This window comes from Zophobas morio, unplaced genomic scaffold (genome assembly GCF_036711695.1).
Source record: "Zophobas morio isolate AGI-343-1 ecotype UQ-CSIRO unplaced genomic scaffold, CSIRO_AGI_Zmor_V1 ptg000012l, whole genome shotgun sequence".
In the NCBI taxonomy this organism is placed as follows: Eukaryota; Metazoa; Arthropoda; class Insecta; order Coleoptera; family Tenebrionidae; genus Zophobas; species Zophobas morio.
The window spans coordinates 11,455-28,864 of record NW_026972117.1 but is presented as its reverse complement, the minus strand read 5'-3'; the positions used below and the strand labels follow the sequence as shown (position 1 = coordinate 28,864).

Genomic DNA, 17,410 nt, shown 5'->3' with positions numbered 1-17,410 from the left:
GGACTTTGAAATATAATGGAAATTGTCACCATGGGAAATGACGGGAAATGTGTTTTGGGAAATCTTGGGAAATCGTGGGAAATGATGGCAAATGATGAGAAATAGCGACAAATGTCAGGAAATTTGGGGGAATCTTTTGAAATCATGGAAAACCGTGGAAAATTGTGCGAAATCATGGGAAACTTTTGAAAATGACGGGAAATGATTTTTGGGACAACTTTTGGGGAGTTTTAGAAAATCTTCTGAAAATGACGTCAAATGACGGGAAATGTGTTTTGGTACATTTTAGGAAATTCTGGGAAATTCTGGGAAATCTTGGGAAATCGTGGGAAATCGTGGGAAATGATGGGAAATGACATGAAAAAATGGGAAATCTTTTAAAATCATTTGAAATCTTGGGAAATCCTAGAAAATTGTGGGAAATCATGGGAAACCTTGGGAAATGAGGGGAAATGAATTTTTGGACAATTTTTGGAAACTTATGAAAAATCTTTTGGAAATGACAGGAAATGACGGGAAATGAGTTTTGGGAAATTTTAGGAAATTCTGGGAAATTCTGGGAAATCCTGGGAAATCGTGGGAAATGACGGGAAATGACATGAAAAAATGGGAAATCTTTTAAAATCTTTTGAAATCTTGGGAAATCCTAGAAAATTGTGGGAAATCATGGGAAACCTTGGGAAATGAGGGGAAATGAATTTTTGGACAATGTTTGGGAACTAATGAAAAATCTTTTGGAAATGACAGGAAATGACGGGAAATGGGTTTTGGGAAATTTTAGGAAATTCTGGGAAATTCTGGGAAATCCTAGGAAATCGTGGGAAATGACGGGAAATGATGGGAAATGACAAGAAATCACAAGAAATTTTCGGAAATCTTTTGAAATCTTCAGAAATCCAAGAAAATTGTGGGAAAGCATGACAAACATTGCGAAATGACGGGAAATTGTTTTTGGGACATGTTTTGAAGACTTTTGGAAAATCTTGGAAAATGACGCCAAATGACGGGAAATGTGTTTTGGGAAATTTTGGGAAATTCTGGGAAATTCTGGGAAATCTAAGGAAATCGTAGGAAATCACGGGAAATGTTGGGAAACAATGGAAAATGGTGACAAATCTTCAAAACTCCTTGAAAACAATGATTTTGAATATGGCCTGAACTTGAAAATGGCCTAACCTTGAAAATGGCCTAACCTTGAAACTGGCATAACCTTGAAAATGGCATAACCTTGAAAATGGCATGACCTTAAAAATGGCATGGCCTTGAAAATGACATAACCTTGAAAATGGCATAACCTTGAAAATGAGATGGCCTTTAAAATGGTATAACCTTGAAAATGACATGGCCTTGAAAATGGCATGGCTTTGAAAATGGCATGGCCTTGAAAATGGCCCAAGCTCGAAAACGGACCTTGAAAATTGCGTGACCTTGAAAATGGCGCTAATCAACATCTTCTGACCTTCTGTACAACATCCAAGATGCAGTTTTACCAAAAAAATTCGTTTCAAGCGGATTTTGCATTTTCGAGTCGACTTCAGTTCAGAAATCGGGTCTAGGTGCACTCGTCGGACGGACCTCCGCTTTTTGCGTGAGCCGAGACTCGTCAGAAACGGACTTTGTCATTTTTTCGTAAAAATCGTTTTTTTCATAGCTAAAACTCGCATGAGGCATTCAGGCAAGCGAATGAGATGAGAATGAGACGCCTATGGAAAAAATTTTACTGTTAAAAATTGAAGAAATTAAAGAAAAAATAAAAAAATCAACCAAGTTTATTAATAACTAGCATTACATATGCAAACATTTTTAAAAAGTTAGTTGTCCTTGGAGTGTGACTTGTCAGATTTTTCTCGTATTAGTTGGAGAATCGTCAGTCGTGTTTGACAGCAGAACCACCTGAACAGTAGGAAGCACTCTTCCTTGAGCCATGACTTCCCGAACCTTTAAGAAACTCTAGGTCGAAGGAGTAAGTATGAATACTAATTGTTTAAAAATGTTTGCATACGTAATGTTAGTTATTAATAAACTGGTCAATTTTTTTTGTTTTTATTTAAAGTTTTTTGTCATCCAAAAGCAATCAACAACCTTTCAAAGAACACACATAATGCGAATTTACCAAAAAAATCCGTTTCTGGTAGATTTTGCGTTTTCGAGACGACTCCAGTTCGGAGATCGGGTCTAGGTGCGTTCGTCGGACGGACCTCCGCTTTTTTCGTGAGCCGAGGCTCGTTTGAAACGGACTTAGTCATTTTTTCGTAAAAATAGTTTTTTTTGTAAGAGGGATAACTCTCATACGGCATCCAGGCAAGTGAATGAGTGGTGTTTGAGACGCCTATGACTTTTCAAGACGTGAGGGGCGAGAATGGACCGCCATTTTGTCGCCAAGGTCGAATTTGTCTCGGTTATCACCGTCAAACGTCATTCAGGCAAGCGTAAGCCATGCGTATGAGACGCCCATGACCGTCCAAAACATGAGGTGTGTCAAATGGACTTTGCCATTTTTTTTAGAAAAAATGGAATTCGTCGTACTTATAAATTACAAGCGGCATTCAGGCAAGCTTTATAGATGCGTATGAGACGCCTATGACTCTCTAAGAGGTGAAGAGTGAGAAATGGACCTCCATTTTGTCGCCAAGGTCGAATTTATTTCCGTCATCACTGTCTTACGGCATCCAGGCAAGTGTATGAGAAGCCTATGACTGTCTTGAACTTTCCGGGTGTGACACTGTTTTTGACTTTTTTTTTTTGGCAAGGGAGTAACTATGACTCCTTATCAATAACTTGTCAAGGTCGAGGGAGTGACTATGACTTCCTATCAATAATAAGTCAAGGTCGAGGGAGTAACCATGACTTCCTATCACAAACAGTCAAGGTCTAGGGAGTAACTACGACTTCCTACCAATTACTTATCAAGGTCGAGGGAGTAACTATGACTCCCTATCAATAACAAATCAAGGTCGAGGGAGTAACTATGACTCCCTATAAATAACTTGTCAAGGTCGAGGGAGTGACTATGACACCTTAGCAATAACTTGTCAATGTCGAGGGAGTGACTATGACTTCCTATCAATAACAAGTCAAGGTCGAGGGAGCAACTATGACTCCCTACGGATAACATTTTCAGGTCATGACCCAGGTCAAGGTCAGGTCATGACCCAGGTCAAGGTCAGGTCATGACCCAGGTCAAGGTCAGGTCATGACCCAGGTCAAGGTCAGGTCATGACCCAGGTCAAGGTCAGGTCAGGTCAGGTCAGGTCAGGTCAGGTCAGGTCAGGTCAGGTCAGGTCAGGTCAGGTCAGGTCAGGTCAGGTCAGGTCAGGTCAGGTCAGGTCAGGTCAGGTCAGGTCAGGTCAGGTCAGGTCAGGTCAGGTCAGGTCAGGTCAGGTCAGGTCAGGTCAGGTCAGGTCAGGTCAGGTCAGGTCAGGTCAGGTCAGGTCAGGTCAGGTCAGGTCAGGTCAGGTCAGGTCAGGTCAGGTCAGGTCAGGTCAGGTCAGGTCAGGTCAGGTCAGGTCAGGTCAGGTCAGGTCAGGTCAGGTCAGGTCAGGTCAGGTCAGGTCAGGTCAGGTCAGGTCAGGTCAGGTCAGGTCAGGTCAGGTCAGGTCAGGTCAGGTCAGGTCAGGTCAGGTCAGGTCAGGTCAGGTCAGGTCAGGTCAGGTCAGGTCAGGTCAGGTCAGGTCAGGTCAGGTCAGGTCAGGTCAGGTCAGGTCAGGTCAGGTCAGGTCAGGTCAGGTCAGGTCAGGTCAGGTCAGGTCAGGTCAGGTCAGGTCAGGTCAGGTCAGGTCAGGTCAGGTCAGGTCAGGTCAGGTCAGGTCAGGTCAGGTCAGGTCAGGTCAGGTCAGGTCAGGTCAGGTCAGGTCAGGTCAGGTCAGGTCAGGTCAGGTCAGGTCCTCGGGGGAGAAGCCAAACTCCTACCGGGCGCGTCCCCCACGTGGCGGATAGGGGAATGCCCTCACCGGCTTGCCGGCGGGTAGTGGTGAAATAAAATAGCCACCGCGGACCAAATAGAGCAACGGAGGAGACAACCTCCATGAATAAAAAACACTTATGACGACCTAGGCAAGAGACAGGTTGAAGAGATGGTTGTAGTTAGTCAGGTGGGCTGCTCTTGGTGAAAAGCTCCCTCACCACGACAAGGTGGCAGCCCATCGAGGGAGGACTAACGCTCGAAAAAGGCATGGACACGGACTCGACTTAGGCTCACGACCCGAAGGCGGGTGGTGGAGCGTAGCCACCCGGACACACACCGTAACCAAGGCCCACAGTCAACAACCGCCGTTGAGCGCGGCGGCGGTATGTCTGTGGGGACCTTTGGCCGGGGGGCTTGCCTTAATCGGCCGGCCCGCGAGGAGGCAACCTCTATAAAAGAACCGACAGCGAAGTCGTAAAAACCTGCAGGGCACCAGGCGCACCCTGCAGTATAAATGCCTTCCCCTCGGTATGGGACCACTGCCGAGGGGCGACTCCGATCGGTACCCAAGACGTGGGAACAAAATGGACAAACTAAAACAAACAAAAAATAAGGATGAGGGGAAAGAGGACGAGAGTTTCAGCTCTAGTACAAACGACAAAAAGGAGACAAGCAAGGACGAAGACCCTTTCAAAAGGAGGGAATCACTCTCGAGAACACCTCCCGAGAAAGAAGGGCAAAAAGTGTCCAGCTTGAGAACCAACTGGGAGCCATGGGGCCTTGGTAGACCAAGAGCAAATACGAACGGAAGTGATACAGAGAAGGGAGCGAAGAGGAAGGCGACCGAATCTCCGGAAAATAAGGAACATAAAATAGGTAGAGATGCAAATCTACTAAAGAGACGACATGCTGAAGCCGAAGAGAGGCTAAGCAAAGAATTGGAGGTGTTAGGTAACTTCATTCAAGAAAACAGGAACGTTCATGTACCTGTAAAGAAAAGTATCGAAATTATACAAAGAAGTTATAAAAAATTAATAGAAATCATTAGAGTAAAAGAGGAAGAAGAAGATGAAAAAGGAAAAGAGTGGCAAAAAAAAATAGACACCCTGAAGGGGACAGTAAAACATATAGAAGAAGAAAGTAAGATAACAAAGAAAAAGTTGGAAGAAAAAATAGCAGCTGTGCATGAAGAAAAAGAACGGCTAATGGAAAAACTAAGAAAAGCGGAGAAAATAGCAGAGAGAGGTGTTCAAAAAATGAACGTTACAAAGCAAGAAATATTAGAAGCGGACAATAGAGAAAAATTCGATAAAATCAAAAATAATGCATGGGAACAAAATGCTTTCGAAAACGTGGAGGTAGTAGTGGGAAACCCATTGAGCGAAACAAAGAGCGAGTGCATGCTAGTAATAGCAGAACCGGGAGACCCGGATATGAACCGAAGTATTCAAAAAATGTTCAGGGATAGGTATCCAGAAATGACAGAAATGAGAAATAACTTTGAAATAATAGAGAATGTGGTTAAAACAAGAAACATAGAGAACAAGGACGAAGTAAGAGAAACAACTCGGAAGATTATTAAAATAAAGACGATAGATACAAAGGATGACCTATGGGATCTATTAGAAAAAGTTCGAGAATACACGAAGGAAGAAAAAATAGAAAACATAGTGACACATAAGATAGCAGAAATAGAAGGAGAAGAACTGAGAAAGATGATGCAGTGTATATTCATGGAGACGCAAACAAAAATAAAAATGTACGTACCGAAAAGTCTTCAAGCAGAAACCGGAAAGAGACAGTTCAAAGCAACAAATTCGTACGCGATAGTGGTCGAAAAAAAAGGAGTCGACTACAATACCCTCTTAAAAGAAGTAAAAGCCACACTGGCGGAAAAGGAAGATAGAAAAGCTATAAGAACGGTGAGGAGTACGAGAGATGGTAAAATGCTGATTATAACAGATAAAGACCAGGAAAAGGAACAAAACATAAGAAAAACAATTATAGAAAATATTGAAGAGGCAAACGTGAGACAAATAACAAACATAAATAGAAACAAGAAAACACTGTTTATAAGAAACCTAGACGCAACAACTAATAAAGAAGAAGTTAAACAGGCAATCAGGAGAGAATTGGGAGATAGAGGAGAAGTAGAGATGAAAGTAGGCGAAGTGAGACCAACGAGAAATAACACACAAACAATCACGATAACGATAGATAAAGACAGCGCGGAAACCTTGATCAGGAAAGAATTTGTGATGATAGGAATTGTAAAAGGTAAAATCGAAGAACGTATGCAGATGACGCGATGTTATCGGTGCTGGGGTTACGGACATGCAGCGAGTGAATGTTTAGAAGAAATAGATAGAAGAAATACATGCTATAAATGTGGGAAAGAAGGGCATCAAGCCGGGCAGTGTAACAACGAGGCAAAATGTCCACTTTGCGAAAAAGAAGGGCACACAGCGGGTAGTTCAGCATGTAAGATCTTCAGAATAGCATTAAAGGAAGCTAAGAGAAGTGCGGAGGCTCCGCAAAAATTAAACTGAAATGGCGCAAATAAACAAAATACCGCTCACCAAAATGGTGACACAACAGAGGTTCCTACAAGTGAATCTAAACAGATCAGCCATGGCCATGGCACTTATGAGAAAGACCATAGAGGAAAAAAATATAGATCTGGTGTTAGCCCAAGAGCCAAATATAAAGGCACTGGGAACAAGTGATATATACTGTGATACTAAACAAGATGCTGTGATAATAGTCTGTGATATTTTCAAATCGAATGTGAGTGAATGTGGAAAAGGGCCAGGCTATGTGTGGGTCCGAATAGAAGATACTCTGTATTACTCGTGCTATTTTTCTCCCAACAAGAGCAATCAACAATTTTTGTGCTTTCTAGACAAGTTACAGAGAGATATAAAAGGAAAAAAAAATACAAACAAAATGATAATTTCGGGGGATCTAAATGCTAAATCTAAAACATGGGGAGCTAAATACACAGACAGTAGGGGGAAGATACTAGAAGAATTTATAGCCGAGGCAGGGCTTTGGATAATAAATGTTGGCAATAGACCAACATTTCAAACTGAAAGAGGATCGTCGGTCATTGATATTACACTAGCCACAGAAATGGTCGCGAAAGAAATCTCGAACTGGTATGTAGATACAGACAGTGAGAACTTAAGTAACCACAATAACATCTTCTATACAAGGAATAAACAGACAAAAAGAATCCAAGAACCGGAAAAAACTAATAGTTGGATACTAAATACAGCAGGGTTAGAAAAAATAAAAAAACAAATAGCCGAATACTGGGATTTTCCAATAAATGCTGACTTAAACGAGAAAGTGAAATATTTAACAGAGACTATAAAAGAAGTGTGCAATAATTCCCTGAGTAAGACAAACAAAAGCAAAAGAAGGCCACCAGTCTACTGGTGGAATGCAGAAATTGCGGAGCTAAGAAGAACCACCATAAAAAAGAGACGAGAAATGACAAAAATAGGAAGGGACATAAATAATGAAGATAGGATATAAAAAAGCTAAATTGAATCTTAAAATAGCTATAAGAAAAGCAAAAAGCGATGCGTGGAAAAGTCTATTACTGGAGATCGACGAAGATAGATGGGGGAAAGGATACAAAATCATAACAAAGAAGTTTAGAAAGTGTACGCCAATCCCAGATGAAGAGACTGAAGAAGCACAAATTAAGAAATTATTTCCTTCAAAGCCACAGATAAGGTGGGATGAACCCGAATACACAGAGCAGCAGCCAAATTTTACCGTAGAAGAACTTAAGGAGGCATTAAGCAAATGTAAAAATAAGAAAGCTCCCGGACCAGACGGTATAAAAATAGAAATAATAAAAGCGGTAGCCGAGGGAAATTACCACCTGCTATTGGATTGTATAAACAGCTTATGGCAAAAAGGGGCATTTCCGACGGAATGGAAAATAGCCAAACTAGTGCTGATAGAGAAACCCATGAAACCTGAAATGCAAAATAAGGAATTTAGACCAATATGTCTCTTAAATAACATTAGTAAATTGTATGAAAGACTAATAAAAACACGACTGGAAAACGAAATACGCGAAAACGGGGATCTGTCGGAACAGCAATACGGATTCAGATGCGGGAGGTCAACTTTAGACGCAATCAAATATGTGATGCAAAGAGCTGAAGAGACAAACAAAGTGGGATATAAAAACAGGGGATTTTGTCTCCTAGTTACGTTAGACATTAGCAATGCATTCAATTCAGCCAGATGGGAAATTATAGTAGAAGAACTGATCAACAAAAAAATAGGTAGTCATTTAATAAAGGTGATACAAAAATATCTGACAAACAGGAAAATAAGAACAAGTAGAGGACGAGTACAGGAAATAACATGCGGAGTCCCCCAAGGTTCAGTGCTAGGGCCAATATTGTGGAATGTATTGTATGACAGAATCTTAAAAATAAAATGTCCAAAAGGAACTAGTTTGGTCGCATTCGCAGACGATCTCGCGGTGGTGGTGTGCGCAAAAAGCGAAATAGAAATGCAAGAAAAAGCCAAAGACGCAATTCAATTAGTGAAAAATGAGCTGGACAAAATGGACTTAACATTAAACCTTGAAAAGACAGACGCAGTTCTACTGTCGGGGAGGAGAAAACTACCGGAATTAAAAATAAAGATATCGGAAAATTTTTACGTCAAAACACAAAAAAAAATAAAATACCTCGGACTAGTAATAGACAAAGACCTTAGAATGGCAGCTCACGTAGACCATGTAGTTAGCCATGCAGAGAAAAAAGCCGTTGCAATAATGAGGCTTATGCCAAATATCGGAGGCCCCGGAGACACCACTAGAAGGATATATGCGACGGTAGCCAAATCGGTAATTATGTACGCAGCCCCCTTATGGATGAAAGTGTGGAAAACAAAAATCTACAAAGAAAAACTGGAAAGGCTAAACCGACGTTTGGCCATAAGGGTAGCCAGGGCATACAGAACGGTTAGACACAGTGCAGTATTGGTAATAGCGGGTTTGCCACCACTAGAACTCCTGGCCATAGAAAAGGAAGACATAGAAAAAGGTAAAAGCAAGGATATGAGCAGAAGAGACCTACTAACAAATTGGCAAGCGAGGTGGAACGAAGAAAGGTGTTGGACAAAAGAGTTGATAAACAACATTGAGCCTTGGATAAACAGAGGACATGGAGAGCTAAACTACAACCTGAGCATGGTGTTAACTGGACATGGAACCTTTAATACATATAGAAAAAGAATAAAAAAAGATGAAACGGGTCTGTGCTGGTTCTGTGAAGAGGACGTAAAGGATACCCCCGAACATACAGTATTTGAATGTAAAAGATTTAAGGAAAAAAGGCTAGAGCTAAACACGAAAATAAAGGATAGTATATCGAAAGAAAACATGACAAACATGATGATAAAGAGCGAGAAAAACTGGAACGACATAAACAAATATATAAATGACATAATGGACGTAAAAAGAGAGAAAGAAAGAAGAATAGAAAGGAAAAAATAGCGAGACCGAAGGCAGGCCAAAGAAATGTCCTAAGGACGGTACTGGCTGTCTTCAGAAGAATGGGGAGGGGTTTTAGGGCGGTAAAAATCCCCCACTCCCCCGCGAATATGACATCTTCTCGCGGGGAGCCTTTTGAAGGTTTCCCCTCCTCCCCCAAGAAAAAAAAAAGAAAAAAAAAAAAAAAAAAAAAAAAAAGGTCAGGTCAGGTCAGGTCAGGTCAGGTCAGGTCAGGTCAGGTCAGGTCAGGTCAGGTCAGGTCAGGTCAGGTCAGGTCAGGTCAGGTCAGGTCAGGTCAGGTCAGGTCAGGTCAGGTCAGGTCAGGTCAGGTCAGGTCAGGTCAGGTCAGGTCAGGTCAGGTCAGGTCAGGTCAGGTCAGGTCAGGTCAGGTCAGGTCAGGTCAGGTCAGGTCAGGTCAGGTCAGGTCAGGTCAGGTCAGGTCAGGTCAGGTCAGGTCAGGTCAGGTCAGGTCAGGTCAGGTCAGGTCAGGTCAGGTCAGGTCAGGTCTAAGGATGAGGGGAAAGAGGTCGAGAGTTTCAGCTCTAGTACAAACGACAAAAAGGAGACAAGCAAGGACGAAGACCCTTTCAAAAGGAGGGAATCACTCTCGAGAACACCTCCCGAGAAAGAAGGGCAAAAAGTGTCCAGCTTGAGAACCAACTGGGAGCCATGGGGCCTTGGTAGACCAAGAGCAAATACGAACGGAAGTGATACAGAGAAGGGAGCGAAGAGGAAGGCGACCGAATCTCCGGAAAATAAGGAACATAAAATAGGTAGAGATGCAAATCTACTAAAGAGACGACATGCTGAAGCCGAAGAGAGGCTAAGCAAAGAATTGGAGGTGTTAGGTAACTTCATTCAAGAAAACAGGAACGTTCATGTACCTGTAAAGAAAAGTATCGAAATTATACAAAGAAGTTATAAAAAATTAATAGAAATCATTAGAGTAAAAGAGGAAGAAGAAGATGAAAAAGGAAAAGAGTGGCAAAAAAAAATAGACACCCTGAAGGGGACAGTAAAACATATAGAAGAAGAAAGTAAGATAACAAAGAAAAAGTTGGAAGAAAAAATAGCAGCTGTGCATGAAGAAAAAGAACGGCTAATGGAAAAACTAAGAAAAGCGGAGAAAATAGCAGAGAGAGGTGTTCAAAAAATGAACGTTACAAAGCAAGAAATATTAGAAGCGGACAATAGAGAAAAATTCGATAAAATCAAAAATAATGCATGGGAACAAAATGCTTTCGAAAACGTGGAGGTAGTAGTGGGAAACCCATTGAGCGAAACAAAGAGCGAGTGCATGCTAGTAATAGCAGAACCGGGAGACCCGGATATGAACCGAAGTATTCAAAAAATGTTCAGGGATAGGTATCCAGAAATGACAGAAATGAGAAATAACTTTGAAATAATAGAGAATGTGGTTAAAACAAGAAACATAGAGAACAAGGACGAAGTAAGAGAAACAACTCGGAAGATTATTAAAATAAAGACGATAGATACAAAGGATGACCTATGGGATCTATTAGAAAAAGTTCGAGAATACACGAAGGAAGAAAAAATAGAAAACATAGTGACACATAAGATAGCAGAAATAGAAGGAGAAGAACTGAGAAAGATGATGCAGTGTATATTCATGGAGACGCAAACAAAAATAAAAATGTACGTACCGAAAAGTCTTCAAGCAGAAACCGGAAAGAGACAGTTCAAAGCAACAAATTCGTACGCGATAGTGGTCGAAAAAAAAGGAGTCGACTACAATACCCTCTTAAAAGAAGTAAAAGCCACACTGGCGGAAAAGGAAGATAGAAAAGCTATAAGAACGGTGAGGAGTACGAGAGATGGTAAAATGCTGATTATAACAGATAAAGACCAGGAAAAGGAACAAAACATAAGAAAAACAATTATAGAAAATATTGAAGAGGCAAACGTGAGACAAATAACAAACATAAATAGAAACAAGAAAACACTGTTTATAAGAAACCTAGACGCAACAACTAATAAAGAAGAAGTTAAACAGGCAATCAGGAGAGAATTGGGAGATAGAGGAGAAGTAGAGATGAAAGTAGGCGAAGTGAGACCAACGAGAAATAACACACAAACAATCACGATAACGATAGATAAAGACAGCGCGGAAACCTTGATCAGGAAAGAATTTGTGATGATAGGAATTGTAAAAGGTAAAATCGAAGAACGTATGCAGATGACGCGATGTTATCGGTGCTGGGGTTACGGACATGCAGCGAGTGAATGTTTAGAAGAAATAGATAGAAGAAATACATGCTATAAATGTGGGAAAGAAGGGCATCAAGCCGGGCAGTGTAACAACGAGGCAAAATGTCCACTTTGCGAAAAAGAAGGGCACACAGCGGGTAGTTCAGCATGTAAGATCTTCAGAATAGCATTAAAGGAAGCTAAGAGAAGTGCGGAGGCTCCGCAAAAACTAAACTGAAATGGCGCAAATAAACAAAATACCGCTCACCAAAATGGTGACACAACACAGGTTCCTACAAGTGAATCTAAACAGATCAGCCATGGCCATGGCACTTATGAGAAAGACCATAGAGGAAAAAAATATAGATCTGGTGCTAGCCCAAGAGCCAAATATAAAGGCACTGGGAACAAGTGATATATACTGTGATACTAAACAAGATGCTGTGATAATAGTCTGTGATATTTTCAAATCGAATGTGAGTGAATGTGGAAAAGGGCCAGGCTATGTGTGGGTCCGAATAGAAGATACTCTGTATTATTCGTGCTATTTTTCTCCCAACAAGAGCAATCAACAATTTTTGTGCTTTCTAGACAAGTTACAGAGAGATATAAAAGGAAAAAAAAATACAAACAAAATGATAATTTCGGGGGATCTAAATGCTAAATCTAAAACATGGGGAGCTAAATACACAGACAGTAGGGGGAAGATACTAGAAGAATTTATAGCCGAGGCAGGGCTTTGGATAATAAATGTTGGCAATAGACCAACATTCCAAACTGAAAGAGGATCGTCGGTCATCGATATTACACTAGCCACAGAAATGGTCGCGAAAGAAATCTCGAACTGGTATGTAGATACAGACAGCGAGAACTTAAGTAACCACAATAACATCTTCTATACAAGGAATAAACAGACAAAAAGAATCCAAGAACCGGAAAAAACTAATAGTTGGATACTAAATACAGCAGGGTTAGAAAAAATAAAAAAACAAATAGCCGAATACTGGGATTTTCCAATAAATGCTGACTTAAACGAGAAAGTGAAATATTTAAGAGAGACTATAAAAGAAGTGTGCAATAATTCCCTGAGTAAGACAAACAAAAGCAAAAGAAGGCCACCAGTTTACTGGTGGAATGCAGAAATTGCGGAGCTAAGAAGAACCACCATAAAAAGAGACGAGAAATGACAAAAACAGGAAGGGACATAAATATTGAAGATAGGAGAAAACAAGCAGAAGTGGCATATAAAAAAGCTAAATTGAATCTTAAAATAGCTATAAGAAAAGCAAAAAGCGACGCGTGGAAAAGTCTATTACTGGAGATCGAAGAAGATAGATGGGGGAAAGGATACAAAATCATAACAAAGAAGTTTAGAAAGTGTACGCCAATCCCTGATGAAGAGACTGAAGAAGCACAAATTAAGAAATTATTCCCTTCAAAGCCACAGATAAGGTGGGATGAACCCGAATACACAGAGCAGCAGCCAAACTTTACCGTAGAAGAACTTAAGGAGGCATTAAGCAAATGTAAAAATAAGAAAGCTCCCGGACCAGACGGTATAAAAATAGAAATAATAAAAGCGGTAGCCGAGGGAAATTACCACCTGCTATTGGATTGTATAAACAGCTTATGGCAAAAAGGGGCATTTCCGACGGAATGGAAAATAGCCAAACTAGTGCTGATAGAGAAACCCATGAAACCTGAAATGCAAAATAAGGAATTTAGACCAATATGTCTCTTAAATAACATTAGTAAATTGTATGAAAGACTAATAAAAACACGACTGGAAAACGAAATACGCGAAAACGGGGATCTGTCGGAACAGCAATACGGATTCAGATGCGGGAGGTCAACTTTAGACGCAATCAAATATGTGATGCAGAGAGCTGAAGAGACAAACAAAGTGGGATATAAAAACAGGGGATTTTGTCTCCTTGTTACGTTAGACATTAGCAATGCATTCAATTCAGCCAGATGGGAAATTATAGTAGAAGAACTGATCAACAAAAAAATAGGTAGGCATTTAATAAAGGTGATACAAAAATATCTGACAAACAGGAAAATAAGAACAAGTAGAGGACGAGTACAGGAAATAACATGCGGAGTCCCCCAAGGTTCAGTGCTAGGGCCAATATTGTGGAATGTATTGTATGACAGAATCTTAAAAATAAAATGTCCAAAAGGAACTAGTTTGGTCGCATTCGCAGACGATCTCGCGGTGGTGGTGTGCGCAAAAAGCGAAACAGAAATGCAAGAAAAAGCCAAAGACGCAATTCAATTAGTGAAAAATGAGCTGGACAAAATGGACTTAACATTAAATCTTGAAAAGACAGACGCAGTTCTACTGTCGGGGAGGAGAAAACTACCGGAATTAAAAATAAAGATATCGGAAAATTTTTACGTCAAAACACAAAAAAAAATAAAATACCTCGGACTAGTAATAGACAAAGACCTTAGAATGGCAGCTCATGTAGACCATGTGGTTAGTCATGCAGAGAAAAAAGCCGTTGCAATAATGAGGCTTATGCCAAATATCGGAGGCCCTGGAGACACCACTAGAAGGATATATGCGACGGTAGCCAAATCGGTAATTATGTACGCAGCCCCCTTATGGATGAAAGTGTGGAAAACAAAAATCTACAAAGAAAAACTGGAAAGGCTAAACCGACGTCTGGCCATAAGGGTAGCCAGGGCATACAGAACGGTTAGACACAGTGCAGTATTGGTAATAGCGGGTTTGCCACCACTAGAACTCCTGGCCATAGAAAAGGAAGACATAGAGAAAGGTAAAAGCAAGGAAATGAGCAGAAGAGACCTACTAACAAATTGGCAAGCGAGGTGGAACGAAGAAAGGTGTTGGACAAAGGAGTTGATAAATAACATTGAGCCTTGGATAAACAGAGGACATGGAGAGCTAAACTACAATCTGAGCATGGTGTTAACTGGACATGGAACCTTTAATACATATAGAAAAAGAATAAAAAAAGATGAAACGGGTCTGTGCTGGTTCTGTGAAGAGGACGTAAAGGATACCCCCGAACATACAGTATTTGAATGTAAAAGATTTAAGGAAAAAAGGCTAGAGCTAAACACGAAACTAAAGGGTAGTATATCGAAAGAAAACATGACAAACATGATGATAAAGAGCGAGAAAAACTGGAACGACATAAACAAATATATAAATGACATAATGGACGTAAAAAGAGAGAAAGAAAGAAGTATAGAAAGGAAAAAATAGTGAGACCGAAGGCAGGCCAAAGAAATGTCCTAAGGACGGTACTGGCTGTCTTCAGAAGAATGGGGAGGGGTTTTAGGGCGGTAAAAATCCCCCACTCCCCCGCGAATATGACATCTTCTCGCGGGGAGCCTTTTGAAGGTTTCCCCTCCTCCCCCAAGAAAAAAAAAAAAAAAGGTCAGGTCAGGTCAGGTCAGGTCAGGTCAGGTCAGGTCAGGTCAGGTCAGGTCAGGTCAGGTCAGGTCAGGTCAGGTCAGGTCAGGTCAGGTCAGGTCAGGTCAGGTCAGGTCAGGTCAGGTCAGGTCAGGTCAGGTCAGGTCAGGTCAGGTCAGGTCAGGTCAGGTCAGGTCAGGTCAGGTCAGGTCAGGTCAGGTCAGGTCAGGTCAGGTCAGGTCAGGTCAGGTCAGGTCAGGTCAGGTCAGGTCAGGTCAGGTCAGGTCAGGTCAGGTCAGGTCAGGTCAGGTCAGGTCAGGTCAGGTCAGGTCAGGTCAGGTCAGGTCAGGTCAGGTCAGGTCAGGTCAGGTCAGGTCAGGTCAGGTCAGGTCAGGTCAGGTCAGGTCAGGTCAGGTCAGGTCAGGTCAGGTCAGGTCAGGTCAGGTCAGGTCAGGTCAGGTCAGGTCAGGTCAGGTCAGGTCAGGTCAGGTCAGGTCAGGTCAGGTCAGGTCAGGTCAGGTCAGGTCAGGTCAGGTCAGGTCAGGTCAGGTCAGGTCAGGTCAGGTCAGGTCAGGTCAGGTCAGGTCAGGTCAGGTCAGGTCAGGTCAGGTCAGGTCAGGTCAGGTCAGGTCAGGTCAGGTCAGGTCAGGTCAGGTCAGGTCAGGTCAGGTCAGGTCAGGTCAGGTCAGGTCAGGTCAGGTCAGGTCAGGTCAGGTCAGGTCAGGTCAGGTCAGGTCAGGTCAGGTCAGGTCAGGTCAGGTCAGGTCAGGTCAGGTCAGGTCAGGTCAGGTCAGGTCAGGTCAGGTCAGGTCAGGTCAGGTCAGGTCAGGTCAGGTCAGGTCAGGTCAGGTCAGGTCAGGTCAGGTCAGGTCAGGTCAGGTCAGGTCAGGTCAGGTCAGGTCAGGTCAGGTCAGGTCAGGTCAGGTCAGGTCAGGTCAGGTCAGGTCAGGTCAGGTCAGGTCAGGTCAGGTCAGGTCAGGTCAGGTCAGGTCAGGTCAGGTCAGGTCAGGTCAGGTCAGGTCAGGTCAGGTCAGGTCAGGTCAGGTCAGGTCAGGTCAGGTCAGGTCAGGTCAGGTCAGGTCAGGTCAGGTCAGGTCAGGTCAGGTCAGGTCAGGTCAGGTCAGGTCAGGTCAGGTCAGGTCAGGTCAGGTCAGGTCAGGTCAGGTCAGGTCAGGTCAGGTCAGGTCAGGTCAGGTCAGGTCAGGTCAGGTCAGGTCAGGTCAGGTCAGGTCAGGTCAGGTCAGGTCAGGTCAGGTCAGGTCAGGTCAGGTCAGGTCAGGTCAGGTCAGGTCAGGTCAGGTCAGGTCAGGTCAGGTCAGGTCAGGTCAGGTCAGGTCAGGTCAGGTCAGGTCAGGTCAGGTCAGGTCAGGTCAGGTCAGGTCAGGTCAGGTCAGGTCAGGTCAGGTCAGGTCAGGTCAGGTCAGGTCAGGTCAGGTCAGGTCAGGTCAGGTCAGGTCAGGTCAGGTCAGGTCAGGTCAGGTCAGGTCAGGTCAGGTCAGGTCAGGTCAGGTCAGGTCAGGTCAGGTCAGGTCAGGTCAGGTCAGGTCAGGTCAGGTCAGGTCAGGTCAGGTCAGGTCAGGTCAGGTCAGGTCAGGTCAGGTCAGGTCAGGTCAGGTCAGGTCAGGTCAGGTCAGGTCAGGTCAGGTCAGGTCAGGTCAGGTCAGGTCAGGTCAGGTCAGGTCAGGTCAGGTCAGGTCAGGTCAGGTCAGGTCAGGTCAGGTCAGGTCAGGTCAGGTCAGGTCAGGTCAGGTCAGGTCAGGTCAGGTCAGGTCAGGTCAGGTCAGGTCAGGTCAGGTCAGGTCAGGTCAGGTCAGGTCCTCGGGGGAGAAGCCAAACTCCTACCGGGCGCGTCCCCCACGTGGCGGATAGGGGAATGCCCTCACCGGCTTGCCGGCGGGTAGTGGTGAAATAAAATAGCCACCGCGGACCAAATAGAGCAACGGAGGAGACAACCTCCATGAATAAAAAACACTTATGACGACCTAGGCAAGAGACAGGTTGAAGAGATGGTTGTAGTTAGTCAGGTGGGCTGCTCTTGGTGAAAAGCTCCCTCACCACGACAAGGTGGCAGCCCATCGAGGGAGGACTAACGCTCGAAAAAGGCATGGACACGGACTCGACTTAGGCTCACGACCCGAAGGCGGGTGGTGGAGCGTAGCCACCCGGACACACACCGTAACCAAGGCCCACAGTCAACAACCGCCGTTGAGCGCGGCGGCGGTATGTCTGTGGGGACCTTTGGCCGGGGGGCTTGCCTTAATCGGCCGGCCCGCGAGGAGGCAACCTCTATAAAAGAACCGACAGCGAAGTCGTAAAAACCTGCAGGGCACCAGGCGCACCCTGCAGTATAAATGCCTTCCCCTCGGTATGGGACCACTGCCGA

The 17,410-nt window shown here is 43.3% G+C and overlaps 1 protein-coding gene across 1 annotated transcript; it reads left to right on the top strand.

The window, feature by feature from the left end:
- The first annotated feature begins 11,878 nt into the window (after positions 1–11,878).
- LOC135127778 (uncharacterized) lies at positions 11,879–12,826 on the top strand. The gene has a single exon (XM_064054387.1). It carries the CDS (start codon positions 11,879–11,881, stop codon positions 12,824–12,826), a length of 948 nt encoding a protein of 315 aa, XP_063910457.1.
- The last annotated feature ends 4,584 nt before the right edge of the window (positions 12,827–17,410 follow it).

Bases quoted from the DNA above. Each gene is read 5' to 3' on its own strand.
- LOC135127778 (XM_064054387.1), top strand. From the start codon at position 11,879: ATGGCGCAAATAAACAAAATACCGCTCACCAAAATGGTGACACAACAC.